The sequence below is a fragment of the Leucoraja erinacea genome, chromosome 26, assembly GCF_028641065.1.
Source record: "Leucoraja erinacea ecotype New England chromosome 26, Leri_hhj_1, whole genome shotgun sequence".
In the NCBI taxonomy this organism is placed as follows: domain Eukaryota; kingdom Metazoa; phylum Chordata; class Chondrichthyes; order Rajiformes; family Rajidae; genus Leucoraja; species Leucoraja erinaceus.
The window spans coordinates 31,575,041-31,594,396 of record NC_073402.1 but is presented as its reverse complement, the minus strand read 5'-3'; the positions used below and the strand labels follow the sequence as shown (position 1 = coordinate 31,594,396).

Sequence of the window (19,356 nt, the reverse complement as noted above, 5' to 3'; positions counted from 1 at the left end):
TGGGTAGAGCTGCGAAACAATAAGGGGCAGAAAACGCTGGTGGGTGTTGTGTACAGGCCACCTAACAGTAGTAGTGAAGTTGGAGATGGTATCAAACAGGAAATTAGAAATGCGTGCGACAAAGGCAAAGCAGTTATAATGGGTGACTTCAATCTACATATAGATTGGGTGAATCAAACTGGCAGGGGTGCTGAGGAAGAGGATTTCTTGGAATGTATGCGGGATAGTTATCTAAATCAACATGTAGAGGAACCAACGAGAGAGCTGGCTATTTTAGACTGGGTATTGAGTAATGAGGAAGGGTTAGTTAGTAGTCTTGTTGTGCGTGGCCCCTTGGGCAAGAGTGACCATAATATGGTTGAGTTCTTCATTAGGATGGAGAGTGACATTGTTAATTCAGAAACAATGGTTTTGAACTTAAAGAAAGGTAACTTTGAGGGTATGAGACGTGAATTGGCCAAGATTGACTGGCAATTAATTCTAAAAGGGTTGACGGTGGATATGCAATGGAAGGCATTTAAAGACTGCATGGATGAACTACAAAAATTGTTCATCCCAGTTTGGCAAAAGAATAAATCAGGGAAGGTAGTGCATCCATGGATAACAAGGGAAATCAGGGATAGTATCAAAGCAAAGGATGATGCGTACAAACTAGCCAGAAAAAAGCAGCATACCGGAGGACTGGGAGAAATTCAGAGACCAGCAGAGGAGGACGAAGGGCTTAATTAGAAAAGGAAAAATGGATTATGAAAGAAAACTGGCAGTGAACATAAAATCTGACTGCAAAAGTTTTTATAGATATGTGAAAAGAAAGAGATTAGTTAAAACAAATGTAGGTCCCTTGCAGTCAGAAACAGGTGAGTTGATCATGGGGAACCAGGATATGGCGGACCAATTGAATAACTACTTTGGTTCCGTCTTCACTAAGGAAGACATAAATGATCTGCCGGAAATAGCAGGGGCCCGCGGGTCAAAGGAGGTGGAGGAATTGAGTGAAATCCAGGTTAGCCGGGAAGTGGTGTTGGGTAAATTGAATGGATTAAAGGCCGATAAATCCCCAGGGCCAGATAGGCTGCATCCCAGAGTACTTAAGGAAGTAGCTCCAGAAATAGTGGATGCATTAGTAATAATCTTTCAAAACTCTTTAGATTCTGGAGTAGTTCCAGAGGATTGGCGGGTAGCAAACGTAACCCCACTTTTTAAGAAGGGAGGGAGAGAGAAAACGGGGAATTACAGACCAGTTAGCCTAACATCGGTAGTGGGGAAACTGCTAGAGTCAGTTATTAAAGATGGGATAGCAGCACATTTAGAAAGTGGTGAAATCATTGGACAAAGTCAGCATGGATTTACGAAAGGTAAATCATGTCTGACGAATCTTATAGAATTTTTCGAGGATGTAACTAGTAGCGTGGATAGGGGAGAACCAGTGGATGTGGTGTATCTGGACTTCCAGAAGGCTTTCGACAAGGTCCCACATAAGAGATTAGTATACAAACTTAAAGCACATGGCATTGGGGGTTCAGTATTGATGTGGATAGAGAACTGGCTGGCAAACAGGAAGCAAAGAGTAGGAGTAAACGGGTCCTTTTCACAATGGCAGGCAGTGACTAGTGGGGTACCGCAAGGCTCAGTACTGGGACCCCAGCTATTTACAATATATATTAATGATCTGGATGAGGGAATTGAAGGCAATATCTCCAAGTTTGCGGATGACACTAAGCTGGGGGGCAGTGTTAGCTGTGAGGAGGATGCTAGGAGACTGCAAGGTGACTTGGATAGGCTGGGTGAGTGGGCAAATGTTTGGCAGATGCAGTATAATGTCGATAAATGTGAGGTTATCCATTTTGGTGGCAAAAACGGGAAAGCAGATTATTATCTAAACGGTGGCCGATTGGGAAAGGGGGAGATGCAGCGAGACCTGGGTGTCATGGTACACCAGTCATTGAAGGTAGGCATGCAGGTGCAGCAGGCAGTAAAGAAAGCAAATGGCATGTTGGCTTTCATAGCAAGAGGATTTGAGTATAGGAGCAGGGAGGTTCTACTGCAGTTGTATAGGGTCTTGGTGAGACCACACCTGGAGTATTGCGTGCAGTTTTGGTCTCCAAATCTGAGGAAGGACATTATTGCCATAGAGGGAGTGCAGAGAAGGTTCACCAGACTGATTCCTGGGATGTCAGGACTGTCTTATGAAGAAAGACTGGATAGACTTGGTTTATACTCTCTAGAGTTTAGGAGATTGAGAGGGGATCTTATAGAAACTTACAAAATTCTTAAGGGGTTGGACAGGCTAGATGCAGGAAGATTGTTTCCGATGTTGGGGAAGTCCAGGACAAGGGGTCACAGCTTAAGGATAAGGGGGAAATCCTTTAAAACCGAGATGAGGAGAACTTTTTTCACACAGAGAGTGGTGAATCTCTGGAACTCTCTGCCACAGAGGGTAGTTGAGGCCAGTTCATTGGCTATATTTAAGAGGGAGTTAGATGTGGCCCTTGTGGCCAAGGGGATCAGGGGGGTATGGAGAGAAGGCAGGTACGGGATACTGAGTTGGATGATCAGCCATGATCATATTAAATGGCGGTGCAGGCTCGAAGGGCCGAATGGCCTACTCCTGCACCTAATTTCTATGTTTCTATGTTTCTATAAACCATTCTGCCAGCAGTCTCAGTTGAAAAGGGGTTCCGTGTCCAGCAGGGAGTTGTGAGCAAACACCATTGTGCCTGGTTGAACAGTTTTCTGGCGAGGATAGACATGAAATGCTGAAGCAACTCAGCGGGCCAGACAGGCAGCATCTCTGGAGAAAAGGAATGGGCGACGTTTTGGGTTGAGACCCTTCTTTGGACAAGTTAAATTACAGTATCGCTAACATTGAATGGATGGTGTTGTATCCCCAGAATTCGTTGCCACAGAGGGCTCTGGAGGCAAAGTCAGTGAATATATTTAAGGCAGAGATAGATAGATTCTTGATTAGTACGGGTGTCAGAGGTTACGGGGAGAAGGCAGGAGAATGGGGTTAGGAGGGAGAGATAGATCAGCCATGATAGAATGGTGGAGTAGACTTGATGGGCCGAATGGCCTAATTCTGCTCCTACCATTTATGAACTTATGAAGGCATGTGTGTGATGGGAATGCACCTTTGGGTGCCAGCATGGAGCCGATGGGCCAAATGGCCTCCTCCCATGTCTGAAAGGAAGGAATGAAAGCAGGTTCAAAATCAAATTGATCACAAGAAAATGACTTGAGTTAGAATGTATGGTTGTGATGGGCGGCGAGAATGGGAATGTTGACCTCTCTTGTCCCTTTTGTGCAGAGGTCAGTTAGTTTGAGGCTGAAAGTTCTCAGAACAAGAGGCCTGGGGAAGATGTGGCACAGAAGTAGCTGTGGACATTGGGAGATACTGTGAGATCATGTAGTCCAGCACGCAGGGGCTGGTTGGTATTAAGGGCAGTTTGATGGCACAGCTGTTTGTGTGAAGCTCTCGTTGTTTCTGTTGTCAATGGGCCACAGAAGGACCATGGATGAAATGGGCAAACCGTGCTCCCCCCCTCCCAGTCTTTCAGTAGATGCAACCCACATCCAATGGAGTTGCCATGTCCTCAGATCCTCGAACCTCCTTCAATAAGAATCCTTTAGTGTAACCACTGTTTGTAAGAGACTTGTAGTGAAGAAGCAAGGAATGGGAATGTCTCTGAATCATATCCTTAATACACCGCCTACACAAAGCATTGGGATGAATACAGACTACAAAAGGCTTTGCACAGATCATGGTGGTGCAGCGGGTAGAGTTGCTGCCTCACAGCAAAATGCAGCGCCGTAGACCCGGGTTCGATCCCGACTTCGGGCGCTGTCTGTGAAGAGTTTGCACGTTCTCCCCGTGACCTGTGCGTGGGTTTTTCTCCGAGATCTTCGGTTTCCTCCCACATCCCAAAGACGTGCAGGATTGTAGGTTAATTGGGTTGATAAATGTATAAAATGGTTCAACTTCCAGTCTAGTCCCTGGTGGACTCTTCGGAAGGCACAAGGCACCTCAGTGTATGTGACAATAGACTAAACTCAACTCAACATCGAAATCAAGGTGAAGTTATTCACCGAGTCAATGGAAAAAAGTTATGCCTTAATGAGCAGATTAATAAATGTTAAAATGTGAAACTTAAAGGCATCCCTATTGGCAGCATCAAAAATGGGAAGACATGGTGATGATTATTTGAAGAATAAGCATTGCCTTGCCTGGAGTAGTCAATCTTCATACTTCATTTAAAATTGTTCTACTAAATTAAAGTTTCCATATAAATCTTAATCACATCAAATTAACACCTGAGGTTAGTTTGATATCGTAACTAAAATTATTGGTTCAGACGTTCTGCACTTTCTCCTAACGGTAAATTAATTAATTTCAAGATTTGAACTTTAAATTGAGTAGAACAACTGAAAACGCTGTATTTTAAAAAATGGAGCTGTCTGCTCTTATAATGTTGGCTAATCCTAGCTAACTTCACCGATAACATGTTTATATGCCACTATAGTCCACCACATTTCATAGCCTTCTGTATGGACTTGTGTAGATTGATAAATAGAGGGATCATATGTAGGGAAGTTATAAATAGATAGCCTGGCTTTTATTTTATTTTATTTTTTAATTTGTTTTGACCAAAGGTGACTCCATCAACTGTAGCCGTTCACAAATCCAATGCTGTTAACCATATAACAATTACAGCACGGAAACAGGCCATCTCGACCCTTCTAGTCCGTGCCGAACACATATTCTCCCCATGTCCCATATACCTGCGCTCAGACCATAACCCTCCATTCCCTTCCCATCCATATAACTATCCAATTTATTTTTAAATGATAAAAACGAACCTGCCTCCACCACCTTCACTGGAAGCTCATTCCACACAGCCACCACTCTCTGAGTAAAGAAGTTCCCCCTCATGTTACCCCTAAACTTCAGTCCCTTAATTCTCAAGTCATGTCCCCTTGTTTGAATGTTCCCTACTCTCAGTGGGAAAAGCTGATCCACGTCAACTCTGTCTATCCCTCTCATCATTTAAAAAACCTCTATCAAGTCCCCCCTTAACCTTCTGCGCTCCAAAGAATAAAGCCCTAACTTGTTCAACCTTTCTCTGTAACTGTTAACATTAATATTCAAAGGAGGACATACATTTCACCAAATCACCAGCCAGCCATATCAACAATGTCTATTTCTGAGGGACCTTGTAATGGCTCTGAAGAATATGGGCCTCTGGAGCTGAAAGGCGCTCACTAACCAAATGCATACACTTATAATCAACCCGACATTGGGATTGTACTCGCTAGAATTTAGAAGATTGAGGGGGGATCTTATAGAAACTTATGAAATTCTTAAGGGGTTGGACAGGCTAGATGCAGGAAGATTGTTCCCGATGTTGGCGAATTCCAGAACAAGGGGTCACAGTTTAAGGATAAGGGGAAAATCTTTTAGGACCAAGATGAGGAAAACTTTTTTTCCCACAGAGAGTGGTGAATCTCTGGAATTCTCTGCCACAGAAGGTAGTTGAGGCCACAGTTCATTGGCTATATTTAAGAGGGGGTTAGATGTGGCCCTTGTGGCTAAAGGTATAGAGAGAAGGCAGGTACAGGATACTGAGTTGGATGATCAGCCATGATCACATTGAATGGCGGTGCAGGCTCGAGGGGCCGAATGGCCTCTACTCCTGCCCCTATTTTCTATGTTTCTATTCAAGTGGATTCAGTTGTTTTTTATCAGACTAAATCACACTGTGGTTTTAACAATGAAAGTCTAAAGTCAGACATAAGTTCAGAGCAACCCCAGCCTTGGTAAATGCAGAAACAGGCGAATTGGCAAAAGGGACACTCCATACATGGTTTCCAAATGCTTCTTTGCGAACTGAAAAGGGAAATTAAAACCTTTGTGGCACTGCTGAAAAACAAGTGTTGCAATGGCAAAACTAAATTGTGCCCTGTAGTAACTTTAAGATATATCGTGAAAGAATTAAATCTCTAATGACATGCAGAATAATGGCGTCAGACTGAATTGTGATGGTGTCGTTAAAGTTTCGTTTCACAGTAATGGAAGCAAAATGACAAAGAGTGATGGGGACAGGATTACAGTCTAGTTTCTTTCCTTCAGTTGTGCTTGCCGGAAGCCCCGCGGAAAGCCCACTTGTAGCCTCTGACACTCAGATGGCGAGCAGAAGGCAAGCAATGGACAGAGTCCAGAGGAAGGATGGCGCGGATCCGTGCGAGCGCAGCAGACACGGGGAATTTGGCAAATTCAACGCCGGGGTGGAGGCTCTGATCTCGCCCGCCGTGCCCAACAACACTTTCTTCGAGGATGCGTCCGCCTCGCCCGACCACAGGCTCCACGTCCACTGTGAGAGCGCCAGGGACGCGTTGCTGAAACACGAGCAGGGCGAGAGAAAGCTGGGCGCGCTTCTGGGAGACACGACGTGCAAGAAATACGCGCTGAGGAACAAGCCCATGGTCCAGTATGGGTTGGAACAGGTGGAATACGAGAGATATTACAAGGCTGTGTCAGTCCCCTCTGTCTCGGCGCAGGCGTGCCTGGATTACGGGGCACCCCCTCGATTGCCATTGAAAGGGACAATGTTGAGCAGGGGCCACAAGTACAAGTGTAAAGGCAGTCGGAAGATGCTGGTGAAACTGAGCAGGGTGAACATTGAGAAGTACCTGCTCCAGGCGGAGAGGAAGAGCAAAGCTTGCCACAACAGCACGGGCTCGGGGGTCAAGGTGCAGTTCATCTCGGTGCCCGAGGGGGATAGCACGGCCACCAAGAAGGGCCGCAGGAACAAGGTGACGCTGTTGCCGACCGGGGACGTGCCGGTGGTGAAGAGGAAACGGGGGAGGCCGAGGAAGGTGGTGCCGGAGGGGGGAGGCGAACCGGCCAACCATGTGAAGAGAAAACCTCGGCACCACAAGCTGTCGCCGCCACAGCCCACCTACATAGCCGGCTGCAACGACAGCGCTGCCGACTATACCGACGTGTTGTCCAAGCTGGCCTTCTTGACCAAGCAGAGTTTGATCCTGGGCCGCTGCTCGCCGCCCCGGTGTTGGTCACCTAGCGAGCCGGGATCCATGCAACGTTCGGCCGCGCTGCACCACGACATGTCCCACTTCTACAGGACGCTGGCGGGGACGCGGCGGCGAGGCGGCAAGGCGGGCTGTAGTCGCGGCCGGCAGCTGGGACAACTCGCCGAGTCCTCGTCCACTTTCAGCGACTTCTTCGAGGGGATCGGCAAGAGGAAGCGCGTGTTCCTGGGCGAGACCAAGCTGTACGCCAGGAAGTGTAAATGGGGCACCGAGATGAAGGAAAAGCCGGTACAGCGGCGGAAACCGTACAAGCGCACGCCGCACTTCCCCGAGCACGGCATCTTCCACGGCGTGGGCGCCAGTGGAGGCGACAGCGGCGACTGGGCGCGACAGGCGGGCGACAGCTGCTGGCCAGGGGGTCCGGGCTACCAGGCCAAGCAGCTGAGGAATGGCCTCTTCTCCTCCTCCTCATCCTCCTCCTCCTACCCCGGCATGTCGGGGCAGTCCTTCCCCAGCGCCATGTGGGACGCCAGGTCGGTGTCCAGGAACGGCTATCTGATGGGCCGATTGTCCACGGGGCAGGCGGGCGCGGCGCTCCAGAGCCCGGCCTCTATCGCCGGCTACTTTCGTTCCCTCCTCGACTCGGACGACTCATCCGACCTGATGGACGTGTCGTTCTCGCAGGGCGGGCAGGAGACGTGTGGCGTTGCCGGGGGTGGGGGTGGGAGTTTCGGCTCCACAACCCCCTCCCGTCACCTCACGCACTTCCAGGAGAACTTTGACAAAACCAACTCCCCCAACTGTTCACAACCGGCCGGTGGCCAGAGCGCAGTAGCGGCGGCTTCCTACCCGCTGATGGGCTCCGAGAACTCGGACAGCCTGGACTACGTCTCGTCCTTTCACTCGTCGGAGACGGAGAGCTTCCAAAGAGCGGCCGCCCAGACCACGCTGCCCAGACAGGCCGGACATTCCTGCCAACAGGCCTGTGACAACTTCGGCCATTTCGGGAACTATCGGCTACGAGCCCAAGGCTTCAGTGGCTCGGACGCGCCGCTGCAGACATCCCGGGACTTCTCCGGCCTGGATTTCCTGGGCACTAGAGATTGCTCCTTTGGCTTCGAGGCCAGCAACACCTCTCAATCGTCTTCTTCGTCCTCTGCCGCCACTGACCAGTACACCCAACACACACTGGCGACCAAACTACACTTTAACCCCTCGTCTCCCTTCAATTGTAGCACCAGACCCGACCCTCGCAGCCCAATGTCGCTCCAAACCCCCCTCGTCTCTGACACTCAATCAGACTCCGCCTGCTCCATGGATCACCCCTCAACCCAGAAATACTTCGGCTCCACACAGCTGTCCAGCGACGGGAGGATGGCCTTCTTTAGAGGGCTTCAGCTGGGTGCTAAATCCGGCTTCAACCTGCCCGAAGGCTGCATGGCCCACTTTAACCACCGCTACTCGCCGGTGCTGGATTACAACAGCCTGAATGAGTCCAAGGACATCCTGGACATCTCCAACTACACGCCTCGCAAGGCCAAGGTCCGAGCGTTGCCGGACACTCTGGCCGAGTCCTCGTCACACTTCAACGCCGCTTTTGGCAACGCGGACGGCGGCGGCGGCGGCAACGAGGAGAAGTCCAGCCTGTCCAGTCTGGAGAAGTTGATGCTGGATTGGGACGAGACCATCCCGGGGGAGCGGGCTGGAGGCAAGTTATGCTCCAAACGCCAGTGGAATCACCACCAGCAGCAGCAGCAGCCGCCGTTCCCCAGCGACGCGCGGGTGGGCTATGGCCGGAGGAAGAGAGCGGACATGTCCAGCCCCCCTCACATGCTTTTCCCAGCCTCGCCCCCCTTCCTCCCGAGAAAGACCCCCGCCCCCCGGCAGGCACGCAACACCCGCAGCCCCTCCGTCTCCAATAAGAAAGACCAGGCTGCCCGCAAGTCAAAGTTGCTGCAGAAAATGCCAGCAGCGTCCAGCCCGGCCTTTGCCGACGCCCCGGACTGCGCTCTGGACTATGGTTATAGTGGCGACACCCCAGTCCCCACTGCCCACACCTACCCCGTGGCCAAGGGCGAGCAGAAGGAGTTTTGCGGCTTGTATTCGCCAAGTTGCAGCCGCTCCATGCCGGAGGACACTAGTTACCCGGTGGGCAGGTTCGCCATGGCCGCCAATGACATCGGCGAGGCGGTGTCCGGACTTTACCCGGAGCTGAAACAAGGCGCTGGTCAAACCGAGCAGCTGCAGTCCATGGGGCAGGACCATGAGCGGCTGCTGCCGGACACACGGGAACTCTTCCCCATCCACGCCCCGGGACCCTACGGCGGCAATCTCGACCCCACCGACCCGGCCAAGAAACTGGCGACTTTCTACGACTCGTTAGACAACAGCACGGACATTCACCCCCCGACCAGTCGCCAATTGCTGGCGACTCAGCTCCAGTTCGAGGCGGAAAACGCTTCTGTGTTGGAGACGAGCGCTCGGTATTTGCAGAATTCCTCCGCCGCTTACAGCTCGCTGGAGGAGACCAAGAAAGATGCCGAGCTGTCGTCCTTGTTCGCGATGCAGAGGAGAAATAATATCCCCACCACGGGCAGACCCCAGAACGCGGTGGCGCAGCTGGAGAAACAGGCGCAGAAACTGGCCCTGGATTACGGCGGCTCCCCTTACAGCAGCGGCACCATGGCCATCGCCTCGCCCGCCTCCAGCGACTCCTCCATCCACCTGGACCCAGGCGGCAGCTACAACGACAAACAGGGGGGCCGGAGAGTGGCGCCAATGGGCTTACTCATGGACCACGGTCAGGAGGAACTGTACACGGGCAGCGCTTCACAGTGACGCCGCCAGGGGCGCTCAGTGGCACCAGGTAAGACCACCATGTACCTTGACCCACTCCGGCCCCCAACTTGTCACAGAGTGACCACAGTGTGGACACAGGCCCTTCGCCCCAACTTGCCCACTCCAGCCCCCACCCAACTTGTCATAGAGTGACCACAGAGTGGACACAGGCCCTTCATCCCAACTTGTCACAGAGTGGACATAGGTCCTTTGGCCCAACTTGACCCACTCCGGCCCCCAACTTGTCACAGAGTGACCACAGAGTGGACACAGGCCCTTCGGCCCAACTTGTCACAGAGTGACCACAGAGTGGACACAGGCCCTTCAGCCCCAACTTGTCATAGAGTGACCACCGTGTGGACACAGGCCCTTCGGCCCAACTTGTCACAGAGTGGACACAGGCCCTTCGGCCCAACTTGCCCACTCCAGCCCCCAACTTGTCACAGAGTGACCACAGTGTGGACACAGGCTCTTCGGCCCAACTTGCACACACTGGCCCCCAACTTGTCACAGAGTGACCACAGAGTGGACACAGGCCCTTCGGCCCAACTTGCCCACTCCAGTCCCCAACTTGTCATAGAGTGACCACAGAGTGGACACAGGCTCTTCGGCCCAACTTGTCACAGTGACCACAGTGTGGACCCATGCTCTTCAGCCCAACTTGGCACAGAGTGGACATAGGTCCTTTGGCCCAACTTGACCCACTCCGGCCCCCGACTTGTCACAGAGTGACCACAGAGTGGACACAGGCCCTTCAACCCAACTTGTCACAGTGACCACAGAGTGGACACAGGCCCTTCGGCCCAACTTGCCCACTCCAGCCAACATGCCCCAGCTACACTAGTCCCACCTGCCCGTGTTTAGATAATAGGTGCAGGAGTAGGCCATTCGGCCCTTCGAGCCAGCGAATGTGATCATGGCTGATCATCCCCAATCAGTACCCCGTTCCTGCTTTCTCCCCATATCCCCTGACTCCGCTATCTTTAAGAGCCCTATCTAATCTGTGTGGTCCAAATTCCTCCAAACCTGTCCTATCCATGTACCTGTCCAACTATTTCTGAAACGTTGGGATAGTCCCAGCCTCAACTACCTCCTCCGGCAGCTCGTTCCATACTGTGTGGAAAAAGTTACCCCTCAAATTCCTATTAAATCTTTTCCCCTTCACCTTGAACCTGTGTCCTCTGGTCCTCGATTCTCCTACTCTGGGCGAGAGACTCTATGCGTCTAATGAATGTGATAAATGATGGGATCTCATTATCGTATGTTAACCCTTGCCGCCCTCATGTATGATGTGATATCTACTCAGTCAACGTTGAACATGTATGGGGTTGTGCAGAAGATAGTCCAGCATTTTGTGTCTTATCTCCTGTGTAAACCAACATCTGCAGTTCCGTTGTACACACATGGTTTAGTGCAAATGTTCTAGATCTTGGTTTTCTTAAATTGTGGACACAAGGAACTGTAGGTACGGATTTACCAGAAAAGACTCAAAGTGCTGGAGTAACTCAGCGGGTCAGGCAGCATCTCTGGATAACATGGATAGGTGACGTTTCACAGAGTGCTGGAGTAACTCAGCGGGTGCAGCAGCATCTATGGAGCTAAGGAAATAGGTAACGTTTCGGGTCGAAACCCTTCCGGGTTTCGGCCCGAAACGTTGCCTATTTCCAGAAGGATTTCGGCCCGAAACGTTGCCTATTTCCAGAAGGATTTCGGCCCGAAACGTTGCCTATTTCCTTAGCTCCATAGATGCTGCTGCACCTTAACTCAGCGGGTCAGGCAGCATCTGTGGAGAACATGGATAGGGGTTTGGAGTCCAGGTGTTCTCCAGAGATGCTACCTGATTGTCCCAGTTTGTCTTTATATTACAGGTGTGGATATTGTGTGAATGTTATCATTATATTCGGATGTCTTTGGTAAAATGAGAAACATGTTTTCAGCTCTCTGGGTCAAAGGTCATCTCCGTTCAACCTCCTCAAATGGTCTGAGTTCCCGTTGCCATAGTCACCCACGTGCTACAGGAACAGCGGCCTGTTTTAAATACTTCTCTCATTCATTTACACTCTCTCAATATCACCGTCTCTACCTCTCGTCTGCCCCCCCCTCCTCTGACTCCCAGTCTGAAGAAGGGTCTCGACCCGAAACGTCGCCCATTCCTTCTTTCCAGAGTTGCTGCTTGACCAGCTGAGTTACTCCAGCTTTTTGTGTCTATCTTCGGTTTAAACCAGCACCTGCAGTTCCTCCCCACTCAATAGACAATAGGGCCTTCGAGCCAGCACCGCCATTCAATGTGATCATGGCTGATCATCCCCAATCAGTACCCCGTTCCTGCCTTCTCCCCATATCCCCTGACTCCACTATCTTTAAGAGCCCTCTCTCTTGAAAGCATCCAGAGAACCTGCCTCCACTGCCCTCTGAGGCAGAGAATTCCACCGACTCTGTGAGAAAAAGTGTTTCCTCGTCTCCGTTCTAAATGGCTTACTCCTTATTCTTAAACTGTGTGGCCCCTGGTTCTGGACTCCCCCAACATCGGGAACATGTTTCCTGCCTCTAGTGTGTCTAAGCCCTTAACAATCTTGTATGTTTCAATGAGATATCCTCTCATCCTTCTAAACTCCAGAGTGTACAAGCCCAGCTGCTCCATTCTCTCAGCAGTGGGGTTACGTTTGCTACCCGCCAATCCTCAGGAACTACTCCAGAATCTTAAAGAGTTTTGAAAGATTATTACTAATGCATCCACTATTTCTGGAGCTACTTCCTTAAGTACACTGGGATGCAGCCTATCTGGCCCTGGGGATTTATCAGCCTTTAATCCATTCAATTTACCCAACACCACTTCCCGACTAACCTGGATTTCACTCAATTCCTCCAACTCCTTTGACCCCTGGTCCCCTGCTATTTCCGGCAGATTATTTATGTCTTCGTTAGTGAAGACGGAACCAAAGTAGTTATTCAATTGGTCCTGCCATATCCTTGTTCCCCATGATCAACTCACCTGTTTCTGACTGCAAGGGACCTACATTTGTTTTAACTAATCTCTTTCTTTTCACATATCTATAAAAACTTTTGCAGTCAGTTTTTATGTTCCCTGCCAGTTTTCTTTCATAATCTATTTTTCCTTTCCTAATTAAGCCCTTTGTCCTCCTCTGCTGGTCTCTGAATTTCTCCCAGTCCTCCGGTATGCTGCTTTTTCTGGCTAATTTGTACGCATCATCCTTCGCTTTGATACTATCCCTGATTTCCCTTGTTATCCACGGATGCACTACCTTCCCTGATTTATTCTTTTGCCAAACTGGGATGAACAATTTTTGTAGTTCATCCATGCAGTCTTTAAATGTCTTCCATTGCATATCCACCGTCAACCTTTTTAGAATTAATTGCCAGTCAATCTTGGCCAATTCACATCTCATACCCTCAAAGTTACCTTTCTTTAAGTTCAGAACCATTGTTTCTGAATTAACAATGTCACTCTCCATCCTAATGAAGAACTCAACCATATTAACCTGTACTAATCCAGTCAATCTCCACCATAAAAATACCCATTGACTTGGCCTCCACAGCCATCTGTGGCAATGAATTCCACAGATTCACCACCCTCTGGCTAAAGAAATTCCTCCTCATCTTTCTAAAGGTGCGTCCTTTTATTCTGAGGCTACGGGCTCTGGTCCCGGACTATCCCAGTAATACCTGTTCCAAAAATAACGAAGATTGTAGTTCTACCAAAGACACAGTCCGTAGATGATGATAGTTGCTGAAGTCTCGAGGTTGGTCAGCACTGTTGGTGTCTTGGAGAAGAACCATGAATGGCTGTAACGAGGAAGTGACCAGTGGGAGAACTTTGGATAAGGAAGTCCTTGGGGAAGTGTGGAAAGGAGGCAGGGTGAATGGAGGGGGAGAAAACGACTCGCTTTTAGTTGCACAAAACCAGGTTCAGTTTAGTTTTTAAGAAGGAACTGCAGATGCTGGAGAATCGAAGGTACACAAAAAAGCTGGAGAAACTCAGCGGGTGCAGCAGCATCTATGGAGCGAAGGAAATAGGCGACGTTTCGGGACGAAACCCTTCTTCAGACTGAGAAGGAATGGGTGACGTTTCGGGCCGAAACCCTTCAGGAAATAGGAAACCCTTAACGTTTCGGGCCGAAACCCTTCAGGAAATAGGCAATGGCCGAAACCCAACGTTTTTCGGGCCGAAACCCTTAAGGAAATAGGTAACGTTTCGGGCCGAAACCCTTAAGGGTTTCGGCCCGAAACGTTGCCTATTTCCTTCACTCCATAGATGCTGCTGCACCCGCTGAGTTTCTCCAGCTTTTTTGTGTACCTTCAGTTTAGTTTATTGTCACGTGTGTCGAGGTACAGAGAAAAGCTTTTGCTGCGTGCTAACCAGTCAGTGGAAAGCCAACACATGATTACAATCAGGCCTTGTACTGAAGCTGAATGCAGGGAATAGTTTAGTGCAAGATAAAGTCCAGTCAAAGATAGTCCGAGGGTCTCCAATGAGGTCGATGGGAGGTCAGGACTGCTTTCTAGTTATTGTTACGATGGTTCAGTTGCTTGATGACAGCTGGGAAGGCAGAGATGTGTGTTTCATTTGATTACTATCACCAGAATCACACCCTGTGAATCTTGAGAGAACTTGTGTTGAAAAGAATTACATTTGCTGGTTTATACCAAAGATAGGCACAAAATGCTGGAGTAACTCAGTGGGTCAGGCACCATCTCTGGTGACAATGGAAGGGGCCCTTCTTCAGAATAAGACGTCCTAATCCTCTGGCGATCATCTATGTGGGGAAATCACTGGGGAAATAGAATTCCGTGTCTTCAATGAGGCCACATTTGAGTGTTATGTCGGAAGCCCCGAAAGACGACAAAGCTGGAATGTGTGTGAAAGGTTACGGAGAGATGGCAGGACAATGGAGTTGAGAGGGAAAGATAGATCAGCCATGGGCGAGTATGTTTCCACTTGTGGGAGAGTCTAGGACTAGAGGTCACAGCCTCAGAATTAAAGGACGTTCCTTTAGGAACAGAGAATTTCTTTAGTCAGAGGGTGGTGAATCTGTTGAATTATTTGCCACAGAAGGCTGCAGAGGCCGATGTAAATGGGTATTTTTAAATCAGGGATAGATAGATTCTTGATTAGTGTGGGTGCCAGGGGTTATGGGGAGAAGGCAGGAGAATGGGGTTAGGAGGGAGAGATAGATCAGCCATGATTGAATGGCGGAGTAGGCTTGATGGGCCGAATGGCCTAATTCTGCTCCTATCACTTATGACCTTATGAAAGGATTTACAAGGATGTTGTCGGGACTTGAAGGCCTGAGCTATAGGGAGAGGTTGAGCAGGCTTGGAGTGCAGGAAGCTTAGAGGAGATCTTTTAGAGGTGTACAAAACCACGAGGAGAACAGATACAATGCATGCACAGAATCTTTTAGCCCCAGAGTAGAAGAGTCAAGAACTAGAAGGCACACGTCTAAGGTGAGAGGGCAATGATTTAATAGGAACTCGGGAGACAACTTGTTCACATCGAGGATGGTGGGGATATGGATTGAGCTGCTGGAGGAAGTAATTGAGGCCGGTACTACAACAGCCTTTAATAGACACTTGGACAGGTACATAGATAGGAAAGGTTTAGAAGGATAGGGGCCAAATGGGACCAGGCAAATGGGACCAGTGTATATGGGGCATGTTGGTCAGAATGGGAAGTTGGGCTGAAGGGCCTGTTTCCACACTGTATGACTATAACTTCATAATTGGTCCTTAAATAGCAGCAGCCGAGGTCAGTCACTCACCACCCTCCCACAAACACGGTCTAATTGTCCTGAAGTTATTCCAGTGGCTTCAACTGAACAGGGAGGGAGGTGAGGACAGAGAGAGGCATAGGGGAGGTGTCTGTCCGAGCCGGTGTTGGTGGCAGAGATGGAACCGTGTGTGTGTGTGTATGTATGTCTGTGCGTGCGTCTGTGTGTGTCTGCGTGTGTGTGTGTGCGGGTCTGTGCATCTGTGTGTGTGTGTGTGCATGGGCGTGTGTGTATGTGTCTGCGTGTGGCCATGCTTGTGTGTGCATGTGCATGCATATGTGTGTGTGTCAGCGTGTGTGTGTGTGTATGTATGTCTGTGCGTGCGTCTGTGTGTGTGTGTGTGTGTGTGTGTGCGGGTCTGTGCATCTGTGTGTGTGTGTGTGCATGGGCGTGTATGTATGTGTGTGTGTGTCTGTGTGCGGGTCTGTGCATCTGTGTGTGTGTGTGTGTGTGTGTGTGCATGTGTGTGTCTGCGTGTGGCCATGCTTGTGTGTGCATGCGCGTGTCTGTGCGTGTCAGCGTGTGTGTATGCGAGTGTCTGCGTGTGTGTCAGCGTGTGCATGTATGTGTGTCTGTGCTTGTGTGTGTCCCTGCCCGTGTGTATCTGTCTGCGTGTGTGTGTGTGTGCACCTGTGTGCATGTATTTTTGTGTGTACGCACCATGTGCATGCATGTGTGTGTCAATTCACGACTGGGTGTAAGCGTGTGTGTGTGTGTACATGTGGATGCATGTTTACATGCCGTGTGCACATGGGTGCGTGTGTACACGTTCACGAGAGGGGTGGAATCATGTACATGTGTGTGTGAGTGGGGTATCTCTGAATCCATGTATATGGGAATGAGGTGGCCCCTATGCAGGTATGTACATGCGGTAACTCCATGATCGAGTGCGTGTGCATCAGGATATCCCTGTGTTAACCTTGACAAATACTCTTAATGGGAATCCTGCAAATTTTGAGAAGTACTTAAGGACGGAGCGTATTAAAATTAGAATTGATGAAGGTATATATCAAAGATTAAAATGATTAAATCAGTAAATAACGACATCATTTATTAAGAAGAATCATATTAACACCTGTTATCCGCTCATTACACAGCAAGAAGTCACTCAGATGAAGTGGGTGATTGTGTGTTGATGAGGTATTGTGCAGTTATTAAAATGTTTAATTGATCAAGGAAGGCAGATCATATGATTTCACAATGGCTGTGAAATACCTGTATTATGTATGCATGAGGCCAGCGAATCCAGGACATTTTCTTAAGAAAATTATTTTCTTCAACAATGGAATCCTGGAAATGCTTTGAAGAAAAACATCGAACAAGTGCAGGCCTGGGTGCCCATTAAATGGGGTGGGAGTTAGATTCATTCTTGTAACTGCTACATGTGTTTTATTGAGGCACTATTCTCAGTACATCAAAGTTGGTTCAGATACAATATGCATGTTTGTTATTTCCTGCTATTTACAAGGCAAGACATTAGCCTGATATCGGTGGTGGGGAAGATGCTGGAGTCAATTATAAAAGATGAAATAGCCGAACATTTGGATAGCAGTAACAGGATCGGTCCGAGTCAGCGTGGATTTACGAAGGGGAAATCATGCTTGACTAATCTTCTGGAATTTATTGAAGATGTAACTAGGGAAATGGACAAGGGAGAGCCAGTGGATGTAGTGTACCTGGACTTTCAGAAAGCTTTCGATAAGGTCCCACATAGGAGATTAGTGGGCAAAATTAGGGCACATGGTATTGGTGGTAGAGTGCTGACATGGATAGAGAAGTGGTTGGCAGACAGGATACAAAGAGTAGGGATTAACGGGTCCCTTTCAGAATGGCAGGCAGTGACTAGTGGGGTACCGCAAGGCTCGGTGCTGGGACTGCAGCTATTTACAATATACATCAGTGATTTGGATGAAGGGATTCAAAGTAACATTAGCAAATTTGCAGATGACACAAAGCTGGGTGGCAGTGTGAACTGTGATGAGGATACTATGAGAATGCAGGGTGACTTGGACAGGTTGGGGGAATGGGCAGATGCATGGCAGATGAAGTTTAATGCGGATAAATGTGAGGATATCTCGCAGAGAGTGGTGAGTCTGTGGAATTCTCTGCCTCAGAGGGCAGTGGAGGCCAGTTCTCTGGATGCTTTCAAGAGAGAGCTAGATAGGGCTCTTAAAGATAGCAGAGTCAGGGGATATGGGGAGAAGGCAGGAACGGGGTACTGATTGGGGATGATCAGCCATGATCACATTGAATGGCGGTGCTGGCTCGAAGGGCCGAATGGCCTACTCCTGCACCTATTGTCTATAAGAGAACCACACCCCAGTGCCGGCAAACACTCCTCATATGTTAACCCACTCATCCCTGTGATCATTCTCATTAACCTCCTCAGGACCATCTTGTCCAGCACAAACACATCCGTCCTCAGATATGGGGCCTGGGGTCAGAAAGCCCTGCACATGTTCATTCATTCTAGGAGCAGAATTAGGCCATTCGGCCCATCAAGTCTACTCCGCCATTCAATCATGGCTGATCTATCTCTCCCTCCTAACCCCACTCTCCTCCTGCCTTCTCCCCGTATCCCAGACACCCGTACTAATCAAGAATCTGTCAATTCCCACCTTAAAAATGCTCATCAACTTGGCCTCCACAGCCGTCTGTGTCAATGAATCCCACAGATTCACCACCCTCTGCCGATATAAATTCATCCCCATCCCCTTTCTAAAGGTACGTCTTTTTATTCAGAGGCTGTGCCCTCTGGTCCTAGACTCTCCCACTAGTGGAAACATCCTCTCCACATCCACTCTATCCGGGCCTTTCACTATTCGGTAAGTTTCAATGAGGTGCCCCTTCATCCTTCTAAACTCCAGCGAGTACAGGCCCAGTGCCGTCAAACGCTCATCGTATGTTAACCCACTCATTGCTGGGATCATTCTCAGAAACCTCCTCTGAACCTTCTCCAGAGCCAGCACATCCATCCTCAGACATGGGGCCCCAAACTGGTCTCAGTACTCCAAATGCTATTGTTCAGCATTTTAATCCTTCCAAGGAACTTAGAATCTAAACATTGAAATGCAGGTGCAGAGTCTGAAGAGGGGTCTCGACCCGAAACGTTGCCTATTTCCTTCGCTCCGTAGATGCTGTCTCACCCGCTGAGTTTCTCCAGCATTTTTATCAACAAAGGTGCAGGAGTAGTTTCTCCCCATATCCCTTGATTCCATTAGCCCTAAAAGCTAAATCCAACTCTCTCTTGAATACATCATGACATTGAATCGTGAAACGTCACCTATCCATGTTCCCCACAGATGCTGCCTGACCCGCTGAGTTACTCCAGCACTCTGTGAAACGTCACCTATCCATGTTCTCCACAGATGCTGCCTGACCCACTGAGTTATGGTGCAGCAGCATCTATGGAGCGAAGGAAATAGGCAACTTTTCGGACCGAAACCCTTCTGGAAATAGGCAACGTTTCGGGCCGAAACCCGGAAGGGTTTCGACCCGAAACGTTACCTATTTCCTTAGCTCCATAGATGCTGCTGCACCCGCTGAGTTACTCCAGCACTGTGAAACGTCACCTATCCATGTTCTCCACAGATGCTGCCTGACCCGCACCTTTGTGTCTTTTTCTGTAAACCAGCATCTGCAATTCCTTGTGTAGGCAGGAACTGCAGATGCTGTTATTTGC

General features: G+C 49.3%; 1 protein-coding gene across 2 annotated transcripts in view; it reads left to right on the top strand.

Annotated features, from left to right (window-relative positions):
- The window catches only part of ahdc1 (AT hook, DNA binding motif, containing 1), a 98,608-nt gene that overhangs the window by 74,317 nt on the left and 4,935 nt on the right, over window positions 1-19,356 (top strand). For both annotated transcript variants that reach the window (XM_055656641.1, XM_055656640.1), the window contains one exon: window positions 6,128-9,913. In XM_055656641.1, the coding sequence (XP_055512616.1) occupies window positions 6,181-9,885 (3,705 nt within the window). In that variant the 5' untranslated portion in view covers window positions 6,128-6,180 and the 3' untranslated portion in view covers window positions 9,886-9,913. The remainder of the gene's footprint in view (window positions 1-6,127; window positions 9,914-19,356) is intronic.